This window comes from Ipomoea nil, unplaced genomic scaffold, assembly GCF_001879475.1.
Source record: "Ipomoea nil cultivar Tokyo-kokei standard unplaced genomic scaffold, Asagao_1.1 scaffold2922, whole genome shotgun sequence".
Lineage (NCBI taxonomy): Eukaryota > Viridiplantae > Streptophyta > Magnoliopsida > Solanales > Convolvulaceae > Ipomoea > Ipomoea nil.
Window position 1 is genome coordinate 201,063 of NW_017619350.1, and position 18,728 is coordinate 219,790.

At 38.6% G+C, this 18,728-nt stretch overlaps 3 protein-coding genes across 8 annotated transcripts; 2 read left to right on the top strand and 1 right to left on the bottom strand.

Moving 5' to 3' along the window:
• The first annotated feature begins 1,690 nt into the window (after window positions 1–1,690).
• LOC109161316 (serine/threonine-protein kinase STY46) lies at window positions 1,691–13,392 on the top strand. 5 transcript variants are annotated; one of them, XM_019309650.1, is made up of 16 exons: window positions 1,696–2,150; window positions 2,595–2,709; window positions 3,042–3,115; window positions 3,274–3,393; window positions 3,736–3,790; window positions 4,481–4,591; window positions 4,952–5,002; window positions 5,396–5,571; window positions 5,662–5,769; window positions 6,258–6,331; window positions 6,476–6,651; window positions 6,768–6,863; window positions 12,382–12,462; window positions 12,539–12,592; window positions 12,916–13,050; window positions 13,187–13,392. In XM_019309650.1, the coding sequence occupies exons 1-16, from the start codon at window positions 1,957–1,959 to the stop codon at window positions 13,265–13,267; spliced, it is 1,701 nt and encodes a 566-aa protein (XP_019165195.1). In that variant the 5' UTR covers window positions 1,696–1,956; the 3' UTR covers window positions 13,268–13,392. The 5 variants fall into 5 exon arrangements, with proteins under 5 accessions (XP_019165197.1, XP_019165195.1, XP_019165199.1 ...); XM_019309651.1 differs by having other exon boundaries at window positions 1,936–2,150; window positions 2,606–2,709; XM_019309653.1 differs by having other exon boundaries at window positions 1,987–2,150; window positions 2,537–2,709.
• Window positions 7,298–9,625, top strand: LOC109161322. Of its 2 annotated transcripts, XM_019309662.1 has the most exons (3): window positions 7,298–8,345; window positions 8,521–8,591; window positions 9,497–9,625. In XM_019309662.1, exons 1-2 carry the CDS (start codon window positions 7,319–7,321, stop codon window positions 8,547–8,549), a joined length of 1,056 nt encoding a protein of 351 aa, XP_019165207.1. In that variant the 5' UTR covers window positions 7,298–7,318; the 3' UTR covers window positions 8,550–8,591; window positions 9,497–9,625. The 2 variants fall into 2 exon arrangements, with proteins under 2 accessions (XP_019165207.1, XP_019165206.1); XM_019309661.1 differs by lacking the exon at window positions 9,497–9,625 and having other exon boundaries at window positions 8,521–8,721.
• A 60-nt stretch (window positions 13,393–13,452) lies between the features above and the next one.
• Window positions 13,453–17,799, bottom strand: LOC109161319 (hippocampus abundant transcript 1 protein-like). Its single transcript, XM_019309657.1, has 13 exons — window positions 17,503–17,799; window positions 16,134–16,358; window positions 15,839–15,961; window positions 15,408–15,610; window positions 15,221–15,296; window positions 14,898–14,984; window positions 14,701–14,781; window positions 14,566–14,598; window positions 14,403–14,456; window positions 14,219–14,260; window positions 14,027–14,105; window positions 13,855–13,925; window positions 13,453–13,722 (listed from the first exon to the last, which is right to left on the bottom strand). Exons 1-13 carry the CDS (start codon window positions 17,680–17,682, stop codon window positions 13,630–13,632), a joined length of 1,347 nt encoding a protein of 448 aa, XP_019165202.1. The 5' UTR covers window positions 17,683–17,799; the 3' UTR covers window positions 13,453–13,629.
• Between the last annotated feature and the right edge of the window lie 929 nt (window positions 17,800–18,728).

The window sequence follows — 18,728 nt, forward strand, 5'->3', positions numbered from 1 at the left end:
CCCAGATTGCAAAAGATCCCTAACTTCTTTAATACTGGTAACAAGTATTATTATATCATCCTATTATGGGTGTAGTGTGGTGGTGATGGCGGTTACTGTTGTTATTGTTGTTTTAAAAGATATATTAAAATAAATGTAATATTGTGTGAGGGGAAGTTAAATTGCGGGATGTACTTCAATTGATCTGATTAAATTAAAATTATCAATTTATTTCGAAGTAGTTCACTAGTGAGATGTAAGTAGCTCAAGGCCAATCAAATGTAATTGTTTTTTTTTTTAAAGGGAAATCAAATGTAATTATTGTTGATTATATAGTACATACATTTAATTAATATAAAACCCCTCAAATTGTCAATCCCCATCCACGGTGGGTGCCAATTTTTTTTGATGTAGTTAAAAGAAGTACGGGTATTTTGTCGCTCTCTCGAGATTGAGAGTTATGACACGTAACATGCAATCACAAGCAACTAGATAAAAAATAATTAGGAGGTTACAATTGCATTTTTTTCTTAAAAATTTAATCAAAATGCGTTTCCAAAAGTGAAGTATGAGAAATAAGAAAAATTGAAGTATGAGCATCCTCAATAATGGAGATTTTGGTGTGGTATTTTATAAACTTTTAAAAGAAAATGAGAGAAGGAGGTTAAAAAAAGAAAAAAAGAAAAAACAAAATGTCATCAAAAGAAAAAGGAAAAAAAAACTTTTCAAACGCGCCCGCTATGCGACTAGACACGATTGTGAAGCCAACGCTTCATTTTGTGCTTGCTTCTTTTCTTTGTGGGTCAAAGAACCCTAGCTCCTGCAACACGCACTCTCCTCTTTCCTCTCTCCTCCACCTCACACCTTTTTCTCTCAAAACCTATGCACAACTCCTTTATTGGGGTTGCTCTAAGTATGGGTATAAAATGTGTACACGCAAATTTGGTTGATTGATTTTGCCATAGGAATTAGTATGAAAGTGATTATTATTGTTTGATAGATAGATTTTTAGAACACTACTATGAGTTTCAAATACCCATCAATTGAAAAACTCATACCCAAATAAAATAAGGGTTTCATTATCTTGTTCATTCTCAAACACTACTATTAGTAACCATTCTCATTCACCCTACTACCAAACATGTTAATGAAGTGTTTGGTTGGGAGGAAGGAATTAAGTAGGAAAGGAATTGCAATTCGGTAGGAAAAGAATAAGGTGAGAATAATGTAGGAATTCAAATTACAGTGTTTGATAGGAAAGAATATAATTATTGGGAATGAGAATGAAAGAAGTGGTAAAAAGACTAAAATATTATTGTGTAATAATAAAAATAATAATAACTAAGGGATTGTTGTCATTTACTTACTTTTTGCTTTCTTAAAAGCAGTGAATTGCAATTCATGGGAGGACCCCTACCCCATGAATTGCAATTCCCTCCAACCAAACATTGTAATTTCCATTGCCATTGAATAAGGTAGGAAAAAAAATTACAATTACATCCAACCAAACACTCCATAAATACTTTTACCAAAATTCATTATTATTATCAAGTATTTGATACTCATTCCAATTTCAATTCCCATATGCGAAGCCCTAAGGTTTATCAATTTGCCAACTTTTTGAAAACTGGATTAAGATGAAATAAAAGGAAGCCAACGCACCATGACGTGTTAATTTAGGATTTACCAAATTCCAATACAATGGTAACTGTGAAACCAAACCAAAAGCAATTAAGCATTCCGAAATCTTAGAATCTCCCACCTGGCACCTGTTGCACTGAGGCTGTGATCTGCGAGCTTATCCATTTCCGCAGTTAAGCATTCTATCCCCACGCCCCACACAGATATCGGACATAGGGAAACATGTGGATGGGACCTTCCTCTGAACATCTAGCCGCCGTCGGTTCTGTATTTTTCCCTTGGTTTTAGTGGCGCTCGGATTTTATTTTTTGATTTTTTTTTATTTTTAAAATTCAAATGGTAATGGAAGATAACGGGAGTTGCGGCAGTAGAGTGGTGGAATCGATGCCGGCCAACACTTGGCAGCAACGGAGAAAATTGGAGGTGTACAATGAGGTTCTTCGGAGGCTCAAGGATTCCAGCAACCAGGAGGCTCAATTGCATGGCTTCGATGATCAACTCTGGGCTCATTTCAATCGTCTCCCTACTCGGTACCTTTACCTTCCTCCCAACACACAATCACGAGACCTTTTACTCGTTAGCTTACCCTACTAATGCGATTCACTCATGGATTCTATCTATACATACATTTATTAAACAGATAGCGGCGATTAAACAAATAAATGTAGCTACACTAACCTTAATTCTGACCGTTCTTCTCTGTGTATTTCAAATCCTCAGAATCTGTTAACCTTATTTAATTATTCATTCTGGATGGTTTTCATAGAATTCTATCATGTCAAATTGAAGTTGCATTCTACCAGGGAAATGAATCCTGTGCTGTTATAGCTTATTGATTTAGAAACAATTCAGAAATAATGTTGGCCTGCTCCCACTGCTCAATTATAAAAAATACATATTAAGAAAAATTTGGCAGGTGTGATATTGACCAGTTTATAGAGATAAGAGATTGATTTTTGTGCATCCAATCCAAGGTATGCATTAGATGTGAATGTGGAAAGGGCAGAAGATGTTCTCACACACAAGAGACTTCTGCATCTTGCACGTGATCCTTCCAATAGGCCTGTCTTTGAAGTTAGAGTGGTTCAGGTGAGTGAATTTATTGCTGTATTCACGTTCTCCAGGACTATGCCATTAATGTTGTATGAGTAACCCAGCATTTGGCTATGGAACTTCCCTGATTGTTGTCATTGTTATGTGCTTCTTGAGAGTGTTTGCTGGGTTGCATGCCATACTCCATATATTGAGTCTAGTGTTTGACATTGTCACACTCCAATCAAATTTGATGTCAATTTTTTGGACATAGTTTTTAATCTGGTATGCCAGTGCAGTGTGTGCTACTTTATAGTGCATGATTTTACATTATCCAACTCAGTTTGATGTTAGCTGCTATGGCTTGAATCCAATTTGTTATCACACAGGTATCTCCAGTCACTGAAGGGAACATGCCAAGGTCTGTTCAATCAAGTTCTCCAAATAAGGCTACCCCACAGAGGTATTATTTTTGAGTGACATCTGCTGTTAACATCTTGTTCCGGAAGTCCTCACGCTGACTCTCAATATAACTAATCATTTTTTACTTCCAAATATATTGAAGGATATTTTAGCTTTCTCCTTTGTGTTAAGATCTCTATGTCCTTTTCATTATCTCAGTGTCCATCCACCACCTGCCTTTGGCTCTTCTCCTAACCTCGAAGCGCTTGTTCTTGAAGCAAGCAAACCACATGCTCCAGATGAGAACAATGCTGTTAACCATTCTGAAAAATCCCCAAGGTATCTAATATTAATATTTGTAGTTTCGGTGTTAGTTTCTTATATCAGAGTGATTACACCTAGAGTGAAGAGCCTTTGTTGTTGTTGTAGGGGTAATGCATTGTGTACTTAAATACCAGACGATCTCTGTATACATTATGTCTTGTGCTTTGCAAGGTTTGGTCACAAATAAAATGTGAACTTATCCCAATACTTCATTGCTGAGCTGCAGTTCACTGAAAATTGAAAATTTTCATTTTATCTGGAGCACATACTATGCATGCATGTCGAATAGTGAATCAGTGAATGTGGATATGCGCATGTTGTGTAGCTAACTTCTAAATATGTTTAGTGATTTTGTAGGCCCATGCATGAAATTACATTTTCAACTAGTGACAAGCCAAAACTTCTCAGTCAGGTATTTCGTGTAATTTCTCAAATGATTTTACACATGATTCAAGACAAAACTTTGCTTGTAGTAACTGAAAGGGGAAACACACTTATATTTGAACCATTTTCTGCCATAACTGCATATATATGGGATTTGAGAAGGTTTAAGAGCTGTGGAATTTCATTTATCTTATGTGGCATTTGGTTCGTGGAATGAAAATAGAGGGAATAGCAATTGTATTCTAGAGGGAATGGAATATGGGTAGAATAGAATAGGAATAATATTCCACTCTTTGGTTCACAAAATGGAATTACAAAAGAAATGATATTTCAATGTTTGCTTAGCTGAAGATTACAAAGCATATAAATTTACATAACTATATATACATGTGCACACACACACATATTAATCTATTTATAGTAGGTATTATTAAAAAAATTAGCTATCCTTGATGGGTTAGGAATAATTAATACCTTGGGGGGTTGGTAATGGCTACTCCCTTTGCAAAGGGAGTGTCCAATTCCATGGAATTCTATTACGCTGAATAGAAAAATGAACCAAATGACAAAATAGGCCTATTATGTGGAATGCTATTCCATTCCTTACCTATTCCTAGAATCAAATGCCATGTTATTTTATTTATTTATTATTAAAATACACAACCTTTCAAAAAAAAAAAAAAACAATTTGTGTAAGAGAATTTTTAATGTTAAACAGTTGACTTCGTTACTGGCTGAGCTTGGACTGAACATTCAGGAAGCACATGTGTTTTCCACTGTAGATGGGTTCTCTCTAGATGTCTTTGTTGTTGATGGTTGGCCTTATGAGGTATATTCTCCTTCCCGTCTCAAATAATAGTTCATCTAGATCAAGACGTGCTACATATACTAGGCTTGTTATTTGAAAATCAGAAAAAGTATTACTCCACGCATTTTTAAGACTTCTGTTCAGTATTGTAACTTGCTGAGTACAAAAGTTCAGTATTGTAAGCTTGACATGTCAACTTTTGTCAGTCGCTACAAAATTTGAAAATTAATCTTTTTACTTACACAAACTAAAGACTGGAAATTTATATACTACTACTATTTTATTCTTTTGAAATTATACTGTTGTGCTCTTGTTTCTTGCTGATTCTTTGCCATCATCATATCAACGAAAAGCATCTGGCATAGCTGTTATCTTTTTCAGGAAGTTGAGCAGCTTCGAACTGCAGTGGAAAGGGAGATTTTAAAATTTCAGGTATTTATTTTGCTACTGCTTAAATAAGCTTATTTAGACCTAAAATTGTTTGTGTTTCAAGATATTTGTTTGCTGTTGTCTTGCTGAACTAATTTCTTCCCGTTATTTCTCAAGGAATTTCTTCGTCTATTTCTCTTTAGTTAAAACTCTGTACTACATGCTCTACAATCGTCTCTTGACTATGCTATTGAATCTTTTTAATCAGAATTAGGTAGAATATTGCCATTTATTTGTTCTCCTCAGTTAATGTTAAGAAAGTAAGATGCTTGCGAGGGGAATTTCACTCTTCCTTCTATCAATTTTTTCTAAATAAGGAGTTATTAGTTATTTTGTCAACTACATTGTATGTCATCTTGCACAGCAATTGACTAGGATATATTGAGTACCATGCAGAAAGGCATTTGGCAAACTCAAAAGTCTTTGCATTCTTCAAATGAGGGCGACCATAACCAAATAGTGGTCAAATGTGAACCTGTGGCAATACCTAATGACGGAACTGATGTCTGGGAAATTGATCCTCAACTTCTGAAATTTGAGAACAAAATTGCATCTGGCTCTTATGGTGACTTGTAAGTTGATCATAACCTAGACAATTTTGAATTTTTGAGTTATGGTGTAATATTTTATTTTCCAATTACTCAAGCTTTCCTTTGTTCTAGGTACAAAGGAATATACTGTAATCAGGAAGTTGCTATAAAAATCCTCAAGTCTGAACGTCTAAACTCAGAATTGCAGAAGGAGTTCGCTCAAGAAGTATATATTATGAGGTTTGTCAAATTTCTTATCTCTAACTCCTAGCACAATAAGGCTGGTTCATCTTTTCTTGTTAAGCAGTGTTGGTTTAGTCAATTTTAAAAATACTTTGTTGAATTGAAATGTCACAAGTGTGTCTCTTACTTTCCACTATAAGTCCTTATAACTCATCACTCATAAAGTAACCTATTTCATTGAACTGTTGCATCAAGTTTTAATGGGTAACATTTTCACAGGATGCTACAAAAAGCTTGCTTTTAGGTAGTTTGCATTATGGTACATAACAATCATCTCTCTCTCTTCTCCATTGCTTGTTTCCTCCCCATATTTGGGTGCAATGCTATTGGTATTAATCGCCACTGAAACTGTAAAAATGGCTGTTATTATTATTTCTACATTAATGGACTTTTCATTCAACTTATCTAGCTGTTACTTAAGGCAAATGTTATAGGTTATCTTTCTAAGATGTCTGTCTCTGCACTTTACTTTCTGGTACTCGCAGAAAAGTCCGTCACAAATATGTTGTTCAATTTATTGGAGCATGCACCAAGCCTCCAAACTTGTGCATGGTAACAGGTGTTTCTCAGTAACTCTCATTGTATTTTATGGTAATAGGATTTTAGTAGAATTGGATTTCTTTTGTTTCAGTTAATCTATTTCCTGCTTTTTTTTTTTTTTTTTTTTTTTAAACAAGTTTTTATTGTATTTGATTTTTTGTAGAATACATGTCTGGGGGAAGTGTATATGACTATTTACACAAACAAAAGGGTAGTTTCAAACTTCCAAATTTGCTTAAAGTAGCAATTGATGTATCGAAAGGGATGGATTACCTGCATCAGAATAATATTATACACAGGGATTTGAAGGCTGCCAATCTTTTGATGGATGAACATAAAGTAAGATGCTTCCTCAATTATTCTGTAGTGGTCTTTTTCCGTCAGTTTCATTGGTATCTTATGTCCATGATTGAGTTTATATATTTGCTATATTTGTTCCTCATTACCTGTTTCAGGTTGTTAAAGTGGCTGATTTTGGAGTTGCCAGAGTTAAAGCACAGACTGGTGTTATGACAGCAGAAACTGGGACGTACCGATGGATGGCCCCTGAGGTATACGATTCTTTATTGAATAAGGAGCTTACATTTTGGAGTATTACTGAATGTGTTCAGTGTTATAGCGTCAAATCTTAAAGTTCTTATTCCTTCATGTTAGCATGTCTAGTATTTTATATTTATTATTCTTATAATATATAGTCATAGATTAGTGGTTGTAATTCTATTTGACTTAGCTCTCTATTAGTTAGGATTAGTTAGAGATTAGTTCTACGATATACTCTGTAATCCTATCTTCAGTGTATTTTGATTTTGAGGTGAATTCTCTAATCTGGTATCAGACACAGGTTATCCGATCCTCTCCAACCTCCACCACAAACTTCTTCCCCCTCTCACCCTCTTTCGCCGGCGACACCACGAGGATGTCGACTTCGTCCGAGCGCACTGCATCTGCTGCCGGAAATCCCTCGCCGGCGACCGGAAACTCACTATCCGGTGCCCACCACTACATTATGATGAAGCTCACCCTCAAGAATTATCTCTTCTGGAGGATGCAGCTTCTTTCTTTCCTCCGCGGCCAGGACCTCCTGGGGTTCGTGGACGGCACGTTTCCATGCCCGCCGGCGACCGTACTCGGCACTCCGTCCACCGGCGACTCGGCGGCAACCTCTACCGCGGCTACAGCGGTAGCCAATCCGGCGTATCACGCCTGGATCAAGCAGGATCAGACCATCGTGTCTCTTCTGGTCTCATCCATGGCAGATGAGGTCCTTCATCTTGCTCTCGGCCGGGATACGTCGGCGGATATATGGAGCTCCATCACCGGCGCGCTCGGGTCCTCCAGCCAGGCTCGGTGTCTCACACTTTTGAGCCAGTTTCAGATGTTACGGCAAGGGAACGCTACGACTGCGGACTACCTCGGGAGAGCCGGTGTGCTGGTTGAAGCCCTCATCCAAGCCGGACGTCCGCTCACGTTGATGGAGCAGAACCTATACGTCATACGGGGCCTACGACCGGAGCTGAAGTCTCTCGCCACGTCCTTGACGGCAACCGGAGCTGCAGTCACACTCACGCACCTATCTGATTTTTTACAGGCGCATGAGTTCATATTGGTGGATGACTATCCGTCGCTGGACACCGGCGTCACCCACACTGCCATGTACGCCGGAACGGGTGGTCGCGGAACACACGGCGGTGGCAGGCAGCAGCAGTCCTCGCAGTCGCAACGTGGTGGCCGTCCAGGCCGTGGTGGCCAACATCGGGGTGGTCGTGGCGGTCGCGGATCGCCGAGGTGCCAGATCTGCCGTTCACACGGCCATTCGGCGGTCTACTGCTACAAAAGATATACAACTCAGCCGCCGCAACCCCAAGCACATGTAGCCATGTCTAGTGATGCGCCGACGTCTCCATCCACTGTTCCGGGTGATGGGTGGTACCCGGACACCGGGGCCACCGCGCATGCAACTCCGGACCCGAGCATGTTGAGCCAATCAGATGAATATGGCGGATCAGACGTTCTTAGAGTGGGTAATGGGGCAGGTTTGTCTATTTCGCGAATTGGTCATGCAACTATCCCATCCTTGTCTAAACCTCTATGTTTGAATAATATCCTGCATGTACCCAGGCTTTCTGTTCCATTACTCTCTGTCAATAAATTTGCAATTGACAATAACGTTTTTTTTTTGAATTTCATGCCAATTACTTCACTGTGAAGGACTCCACAACCAACACAATTCTGCTTAAAGGACCAACATCAGGCGGCCTGTATAAACTCCCGGTGTCAAGGTAAAATTTCGCGTTCGTCAGTTCCCGGGCCACTCCCACCACTTGGCACCGCAGGCTAGGACACCCGCACAAACAAGTCCAAAATAAAATTCTTCAAAACTGCCCAGTCACGCCTAATAAAGCGTCTTCAGTCGAGTCGTGTACCTCATGCCATCTTGGAAAGTCATCCAGATTCAAATTAGATAGTATTTCCAATTCCGCTAAAAATGTATTAGATTTAATTTGGACTGATATTTGGGGGCCTTTCCCCGTATTGTCTATCAGTGGTTTTCGGTATTTTTGTCTATTTGTAGATGACTACTCCAGATTCTGCTGGTTTTACCCATTACGGGTAAAATCAGACATATATAAAGCTTTTGAGTCGTTTCGCGTCTTGGTAGAGCGGCAATTCTCGCGCTCTATCAAATCAATTCAATCAGATCTAGGGGGTGAGTATCAAAAACTCCACAAAATATTCCAATCCTTAGGAATAAGCCATCGCCAATCCTGCGCTTATACACATGAGCAAAACGGCAGAGTAGAGCGCCGCAATAGACATATTGTTGAGACCGGCTTAACTCTACTCGCCGAGGGAAAAGTACCCCGTGAATATTGGGATTATGCTTTCGAAACAGCAAACACCTTAATCAATTATTTACCATCATCATCCATTAATTTTGAAAGCCCATACACCCGTCTATTCAATACGTCACCCCCATACACCTTTCTTCGTGTCTTCGGGTGCAGGTGTTACCCATATCTAAGGCCATATAACCGGCACAAGATTGAGTATCGCTCCACCCCGTGTGTCTTCTTAGGTTACCCACCGTCCTTTAGGGGATATAGGTGCACTGATCTAATTAGCGGAAAGACTTACATTTGTCGCCATGTCCGCTTTGACGAATCTGTTTTTCCATTTGACACAGATTATGCAGCACAAGTGCCTACCACACCGGCTTTACCGTGGGCATCAGCCCCAATTATCTCACAAAGTCCAGTCTTGGATCCACCATCGGCACCGGTTGAGACACCGGCCCCTTCTGGACCTGAGCCGATACCCTTGGCTCGTGAGTCACCACGGCTGGCTATAACACATACAGCCCCGGTAAGAACGAGGAAACGGCGTGCCCAGCCACAAACTCGTGATCATGTCATGCGGCTGCGACACATGACAAGAGGTACTGAGGAGCCATTCCAGGCTCTAACTGCAATAACGGCAGATCCCACGTGCTACTCACAGGCCGTGGGCCATGCGCACTGGCGTGAGGCTATGGACCAGGAGTTCAACGCCTTACTTCATAATAATACCTGGCAGCTTGTTCCACCAAAGCCACACATGAACATCATCGGGTGCAAGTGGGTTTTTCGCACCAAACGCACCGCTGATGGTTCTGTTGAGCGGTATAAAGCTCGGCTTGTGGCAAAGGGGTTTAATCAGGTAGCAGGAGAAGACTTCTTTGATACCTTCAGTCCAGTGGTCAAACCGACTACGGTACGGATGCTTTTTTCAATGGCTGTTTCCAACAGGTGGACACTACGGCAGCTAGATGTGCATAATGCCTTCCTAAATGGGCATCTAGCTGAAACCGTATACATGAAGCAACCTCCGGGGTATGAGGACCCAACCACACCTGGACATGTGTGTCATCTACAGCGATCTCTTTACGGCTTGAAGCAAGCGCCTCGGGCTTGGTTCAAGCGTCTGCATGACTTTCTTTTATCTGCAGGTTTTAAGTCATCAAAAACCGACGTATCCCTGTTCTATTACGCAACTGGGGACTCCCGTGTTTTTTTACTGGTGTACGTTGATGACATCATAATGATGGGCAACGACTCCAAACTGGTGACTGCTCTCCTACAGCGTCTATCCACTACGTTCAAGATCAGGGATCTTGGGTCTCCCGGCTTCTTTTTGGGCATTGAGACTATTAAGTCAGGTGACGGGTTCATTCTATCTCAGCGTCGTTATATGACGGACCTCCTAGGGCGCTCAGGGATGACTGACTGTAAACCTCTCGCTACACCGGCTGCGGTCACTAAATCGGTTACGCCTGCTGAGGAGCTGTTTGACAATCCGACACAGTATCGTCGCATAGTTGGAGCGCTACAATACCTGACCATCACTAGGCTCGACTTAGCATATGCGGTCAATCGACTCTGTCAATTCATGCATTCACCGACGGTAGATCATTGGGCTCTTGTAAAGCGGGTTCTGCGTTACATCAAGGGGACTCTCGGCTACGGCCTCCGCCTTGACCCGTCTGCCTCGACCTGTATACATGCCTTTTCCGACTCGGATTGGGCTGGTTGTCCAGTAGACAGAAAGAGCACCAGTGGCTTTGCGGTGTATCTCGGGACCAATCTTATTTCCTGGTTATCGAAGAAGCAGCGTACTGTTGCAAGATCCTCCACTGAAGCCGAGTACAAGGCCCTTGCAGACGTCTCCGCCGAGGTCACCTGGGTTGTGTCGCTGCTCAGGGAACTTGGAATGCATTCTGGCCAGCCTTCGACGCTATGGTGCGACAATCTAGGGGCTACGTATCTTTGCGCCAATCCGGTCTTCCACGCGCGCACAAAGCATGTAGAAATCGACTACCATTTTGTTCGGGACAAGGTCGCATCAGGAGAATTTGTCGTCAATTATGTGTCTACCACGGATCAGCTCGCAGATATCTTCACCAAGCCTCTTTCAGCGGCAAGGTTCGCAACGCTACGAGACAAGCTCAATGTTGTCTCCCTACAACCTTGTGCTTGAGGGGGTGTGTTAGCATGTCTAGTATTTTATATTTATTATTCTTATAATATATAGTCATAGATTAGTGGTTGTAATTCTATTTGACTTAGCTCTCTATTAGTTAGGACTTAGGATTAGTTAGAGATTAGTTCTACGATATACTCTGTAATCCTATCTTCAGTGTATTTTGATTTTGAGGTGAATTCTCTAATCCTTCAGCATTGGGAATGAGATGTGAAGGATTATATACTGATTTTGTTTTTTGTTTTTTTTTTGGTAGGATATATACTGATTTTGTTTGTTGAGTTTGTTAAGTTAATATGCTTATTGCATGAATGTGAACCAGTGGAGTGTTTAATGGAAGCTAAAGATGGGCAATATGGGTTGTCTTAGTGGGGGTATACAATTAGTGAATCTACATCAACTAATAATGATTTTAGTTACATACATTTGTACATTTGATGTGTAAAACATTCCATTCTGGTTGAACTATACCAAAGGCCATTAACTTTTGTCCATTTTCCTCCATTAATAAACAAAATCTTTCCTTTCTAGTTCTTTCTTTTGACAATTTTCTACAAATGTGATGCTAAAAATTTCTGACAGCCCACTGCCCACCAGAGAATAGGGTGGTATACAGCAGGAATTTCTAAGTTTTGAATTTTTGGTTTTGTTTAATGTTCCTTATGTTTGTTGGGTAAACTGTTTATGACCCTTTATCACCCATTTATAGAAATGGGCTTATACCAAATCTATTTACATGAACTATTGGGTTTTAACCCCATTAAGTATCAATATCTACCTCCATATTTAAGCCTGAATTATGTTATACCTAAGTTGTAAAGTCACGTGTTTCTTGGTTGAGTGGATGGCTTCGACTGCAGAGGCCAAAGAATGTGCATTTCTTTTGTTGAAGAAACTTGACTTCAATATACTTCTGACAACTTAAATTTTCTCCTTGAGTAATGCATTTTGTTTCTCAACATTTGTATTTATTTTACTTGTATTTTTCATTTATTCTAGTTTGAGAATAACCACTACACCTTCATTTGCTTAAATAATTTTTTTCCTTTGAAGGTTATAGAACACAAACCTTATGATCATAAAGCAGATGTTTTCAGTTTTGGGATTGTGTTATGGGAACTGTTGACTGGAAAGGTATTGCTCCTTTATATCATGTTAATTCACTATCATATTTTCAACATGTTTATTTATAATCTTTTTTTCTTGCCAGCTTCCATACGAGTACTTAACCCCATTACAAGCTGCTATTGGAGTGGTCCAGAAGGTAAACTTTCTTCTTGTAATAATGAATCTATCATTGTTACACATTCTACCTGTGTCCATATGTTTTGCCATGCCTAAATACAGAGTTAATGTCATTTTTGGTACCAAAATAAAGTTTAAGCTGGTCCTGAATGTTTTGATAGTCTCAATTTGATATTGAATGTTTGATCAATTTGATCTGTGTCATTTTGTACCAAATTATTTACAAATAGACAAGGACACTTTATGAGTTTATGCATATTTAATTTTTTTTCTTTTTCTCCTTTTTCAATTCCGTTTTCACGAATATGTGCAATTATGCACTTCTAATGGCTGGGTATTCAGGGGCTGCGGCCGACTATACCGAAACACACTCTTCCTAAATTTGCTGAGCTGCTTGAGAGGTGCTGGGAGCAAGATCCTGCAGCTAGGCCTAATTTTTCTGAAATAATAGAAATTTTGCAGCAAATAGCAAAGGAGGTAAGAGTAAAGTCGTGCAGCTACATTTGTTGGTTTGAATTAAAACAAACAACATATAGAAGGCTGGAAAAATGTAGTATGTATATTAGAGAGAGTTATAAACATTGTGAATCATTGGCATTGCAATGTGGAACAGGTTGGAGATGAAGCAGATGATCGTGGCAAGGAGAAATTTTCTGCAGGAATTTTTTCTGCGCTATTACGCGGTCATCATTAGCTTGTAACTTAAGGTTTACCTCTAAATTTCAGAGCTTTTACCATTCATTATCAACACTGTACAGACAGATTATGTCCTTGTTTATATATGTAGGAAGATGAGGTCGTAGTTTTGCGGTTTTTATTTTGAAAACAACACATGCATTACTTAATTGTCATCAACTAACAAACTAAAAACATCCATCATTTGACATTATTTGTGATTGGAATTGGAAGTTGGAAGGAAGGGTCCGGGTCCGGGTCCAATTAATAACAACACCGGCCTACATGGACAATACACCCTTGAATTGATAAAAGTAGTATTACATACAGCGGATGCCAACTGCTAAACTTGCGTCTCTGATCTTCTCTTCTCTTCTCATCTCATGGTGGTGCAACAGGTGATCGGGGGCCCTCAATGGTTGCTTTAGATCTTGACATTATTATTATTACGACACCCGGAATGAAAGCTATGAGCTGTACGTAAAACACAATAAGTAGAAATTGAAGTTGAACTGGATGGGGATTATATTATATAATTCTTCACTCTACTCGATCTATAATTACTGCATTATTATTATATGGCCTGCTATCCTAGCTGCTACTCACCCAAGCAATGCCAACGCATAAAATACTAAAGCCTTGATAAGGAAGAGGAGCCGCATCAGATAGGAACAAAGCTGCAATTCAATAATATTATATAGACAGTTAATGTTGTGACGATGCATGACATGCTAATTAATTAATTAAAACATTTCAACTAATTATTAACTCACTGCACCTGTCAAGGGGCTATATATGAGTGGAGATATGATATTCCCAAAAGAACTCAATCCTGAAAGGCAGCCTTGTGCAGTTCCCTACAGTATTAGTACTTACTACTTAACCCAATTCAATTTACTAACAAACTTCAACATCCATTATTATATTGCATATATACATATGATATGACCAACTTCGATCAAATGATTACCTGCTCATTTCGCCCAACTTGTTTTGAAACAATGCTTTGAATCTACATGCATATGTATATATGTTACACCAATTAACACTACATACGTTTGTACCACCCCAAATTGATATAAAGAAGAATTATATTATATATATATATATATATATATATATATTTCAATCCACAATGAAAAGTAAAAACTCACAGCAGGTTTTACGAATGAAATCAAGATTGGGAACAGAGAAGCCACATAAGGGACCTACAGACGATCAGATTAATGTATACACATATTCACCTCATCATCAGATCAGATAAACCAAATTAACAAAAATAAAGATTAAAGAATATGATGAGCTTAGCTTGATTACCCAAATAGACCAGGCAATGCTGTTCACAAACATCTGCAGATCCAGTTTGCAAATTTATTTATGTTAAAACTTTAAGTACGTACTGCTATATATTAGTCTACAACTGCACCACACGTAACATGCATATATACATACGTTACAGAATCCAGCAATCAGTCCTATGCAAAGCAAAATCTCCTCTCCAACAAAAGGCGCCACTGTGGGCATCAGTAATAGCTGCAAAAAATTATAAGTACATGCGTGCAGTGCATGCTTATTATTTTATATTAATTCTCAGAAATATTAAATTGAAACTCTCTAAGATCAGAGCATACACACACACACACACCTACCTGAGAAATAGTTGATCCAACATTGTTAATTAGCATTATATCAGCAAAGTTGTCTTTGTTGAAGTGAAACCGTGCTTTTAGGTAGTACTGCATGCATGCGGAAACCAATTTGATTCATTTACCACCAGTACAGTGTTAGCTAGATTTGTGAAAATATAATAATGGTGCATGAAGCCTAGCTAGCTTAATTAATGAAAGCAATTCGATCAGATCAGCTGGCACATTAATTAATTAATTAGTAAGTTTTTGTGCAGGCAGGCTGGAAAGTACAGAGTATATATAGATGAGAGCAGTTAGTTAGTTAGTTAGTTAGTTAGTTGTACCTGAAATGGAGCTTGTTCTCCTCCTTCTGCCAGACTGTTTAAGAATGCAATGGATGCCACCAGTGAAAATGTTAAACTGCATGTATATATATATATATATATGTAACAACAAATTAAGAATATCACATCCATTATATTTTCTGAAATATATGTATATAGTACATTGAAATGAATATATAATATATACCTAGTGTTGTTGAGAAAGCAAATAATGTCCTTGGGGGATGGAGCATTCTTGAAAACCTCGTCAGTGGTCTTATCTTGACGGTAAGAATCCAACAACGGAACATTTTCATCGGTTGCTTCTTCAGTTTTGAACGTTGTTGTTGTTGTGTCTTTAAGAAAAATTCTCATATACACAGCTGCCACTATTGCTAAAACTGTTGCAACCTAAACATACAACCAACAACAATATATATAATATAATTAATTTTGGTTCAATTCATATATAGCGCGCCTTAATTAGCTTGGACTACGTACTGTACGCGTGTGCATTTCAGGGAGGCGCGAGATTGTTTGTATAATAAAGAAGATTAGAAGAAGATGGAAATTATTATTAATTGTAGGTAGGGAAATCAGAGATGGAATTGAATTGAAGATATGTATGTATGTATGTACCAGAAATATGTGAGAAGTTGAGATGAAGCGAGCAGCTAAGGTACCACACACAAATGCTGCAGATCCTACACCAGCCAAAATTCCAATAGCAGATGCACGCTTTCCCTCCGATGTATTGTCTGCCTGATAGATTCAATTATTCAAATATATATATATATATATATATATATATATATATAATGTGAGGAAGGCTAGCTAAGCTAGTAGAGTGTATGGTTCTAAAAAAAAGTGATAAAAATTACAGCATATAATAGAGAGAGATGTATTATATATGTATAATTGTATAGTATGGTACCACATAAGCAAGAGCCATGCATTGAATACCGCCATCGGAGACCATGCCAGTTATAGTCCTGAGGACGTAGTATGTGTAGTAAAAGTAAGTTGTCCTCCCAAAAGCCAAAATTGCAAAAGGTATAATAGACAGTATCATAGGAAGCGTCAGCAAAGCTTTCCTTCCATACACGTCCGACAGATTCCCTATCAGTGGCATCATCACCACTAATCCAACGCCTGTCACCTGCAACCGTAACGTAACCTAACGTCATGCTTTGCTGCCCGTCGGTGGATTACACTTGAGACCATCTCATGGACCTTTAATCCTTTATCCATGAGACGGATGGGATCAATATAAAAATGTAATACTAATGAGGATTAAGTGTTTGTTACTTATTATTAAGAAAAAATATGATACTTTTGAAGATAAATACAACACTTTTACATTTTACAAATCCTCAGCAGGATAAGTCTCACACAAATTTATGTATTTACAACTTAATGTGCGTGAGTTTTGTGCTTAATGTGAGTTGTTGTTGAAACTTTTAAGTGCGTGAGTTCTGTGCGTAAGGTGCGTGAGTTTTGTGCTTAAGGTGCGTGCGTGAGTGTATACTTAATGTGAGTTGTTGTTAAAATTAAGGTACGTGTGTTTTTGTGTTTAATGTGCTTGAGGATTGTGCTTAAGATACATGAGTTTTGTGCTTAAGGTGCGTGAGTTTGTATTCTAAATGTATTTTGTTTATGTGTTTAATGTACGTTTATTGTGTCTTAAAGTGGACCAGTATAATACTTAATGTGAGTCTACTCACACAACAGCACAGGATCCTTTCCCATAATATCTATGTATGCATGTATCAGAGAAATATATAGTTGTACTGTCAGAAGATCGATTATATTGGTGAATGTGGGGATGTGCTAGCTAGCATCCTGTTAGGACAGAAGTGCTGTCACGTGTCGCAAGCTGATCGAATATCCAGCAGGCTGCAGCATGCATGTCCACAATATAATAATATATATAATACTCCGTATAACATTGACTATATTATATATAATAATACTTCCAACGACGACTAACAGAAGAATTGAAGCCGCCACACCAGCAGGAGGAGGCATGATTAACAATACAATTTATAATTTTTGAATTCATATATATACATACAAGCTAGCTGAGCTGAGAGATGGAAGAATAACATACAGTAGATGGATGGGGGCTAATAAAATACATATATACAAGCTTTTGGATATATATATATATATATATAGCATGCTGCAGGATAATCTATCTATATATCTTAATTAAATGAAATGAAGTATGTATGGTAGGTTGTGGATGGATCGAAGACAGTACTAGACAAATATATATATAGATATAGATATAGAGGACGTACAGCCTGTTGGAAACCGGAAAGGAAGATAGCGCGAGCGCACTGATCTTGGGCGGGGCAGATGGCTTCCATGGTGATATCCGGCAACACTGGCGTGGCCGTGAAAGACGCAAACTCTGACAAAAATACTGTTACCAGCAGATGACCTAACCTCGCCACCTCCTGCTTCTCCATTATATTCATCCTCAGATCCACAGATATATAGGATTGATCAGATCAGATAATATACTACTACTGTTAGTTCGATCTAATCTAATTAATATAAGCTCCAAACCTAGCTAGCTAGCTACTCGGATCCTACATATATATACAGGGAGTACGTACTCGATCTAGCTAGCTACTTCTTTCTTTCTTTGTGGTGTTAATCCGATGTCGTAAAAAACTACGTCTACGTCGGCAAAATGTTAAACAAATACTATACGCCCGCAAATAATAATTAATTAAGAAATGAAAGGCGGCGCCAATGGGTGTTGAGGCGGTGGCTTCCTTAGTCTCTATCTCTATCTTCCTGCGGGACAGGTTGGGGCACGTGCAACTTTCTTGAACCTACTAAATAAATACTCATAGCCCAGCCACCTACGCCTGGACTCACAATGTATTCCAGTATGTACCACTTACTATTACTCAACCTAGCTTCAAAAAATCATGCATATATATATATATATATATATATATATATATATATATATATATATATATATATATATATATATATATATATATATATATTACTTAGATTATTATTGCATACGGTTACGTTTAATGTGAGCTAAAATGGTCTAGCATCCCAAGTAATAATACTATTATTCTTTTGTTTGTTTATAATGGACCGGTGACAAAATCATCATTGGTGTCGTCTCGTTACAAAAAGTACGTGTTCCTAATTTCTACTTCTTTTATCTTTTTTTTTTACCTAATCAAACCCGTCAAAATGACCGAAATATCAAGCGTACATCCTCCAAACTCCACCTTAACTGGCAAGGCAAGAGTCGGCCTGGTTCGGAGGGTCAGCTCCTTGCCCGAAAGACATGAGAGTTCTGACATACATTATTTTATAATCGTCAGATGATAGGCTACCATAAACGGAACCAATTAAAATTTTTCAGGAGTTCGTCCAATCTTTAACTCGAGAAAACACTAACATCATCCGCGGGTTGGCCATTAGCAGACAAGGACTCTGATCGAAGTGCGAAATTTCATTCACATGTGTTGAATGGAAATCACGACTC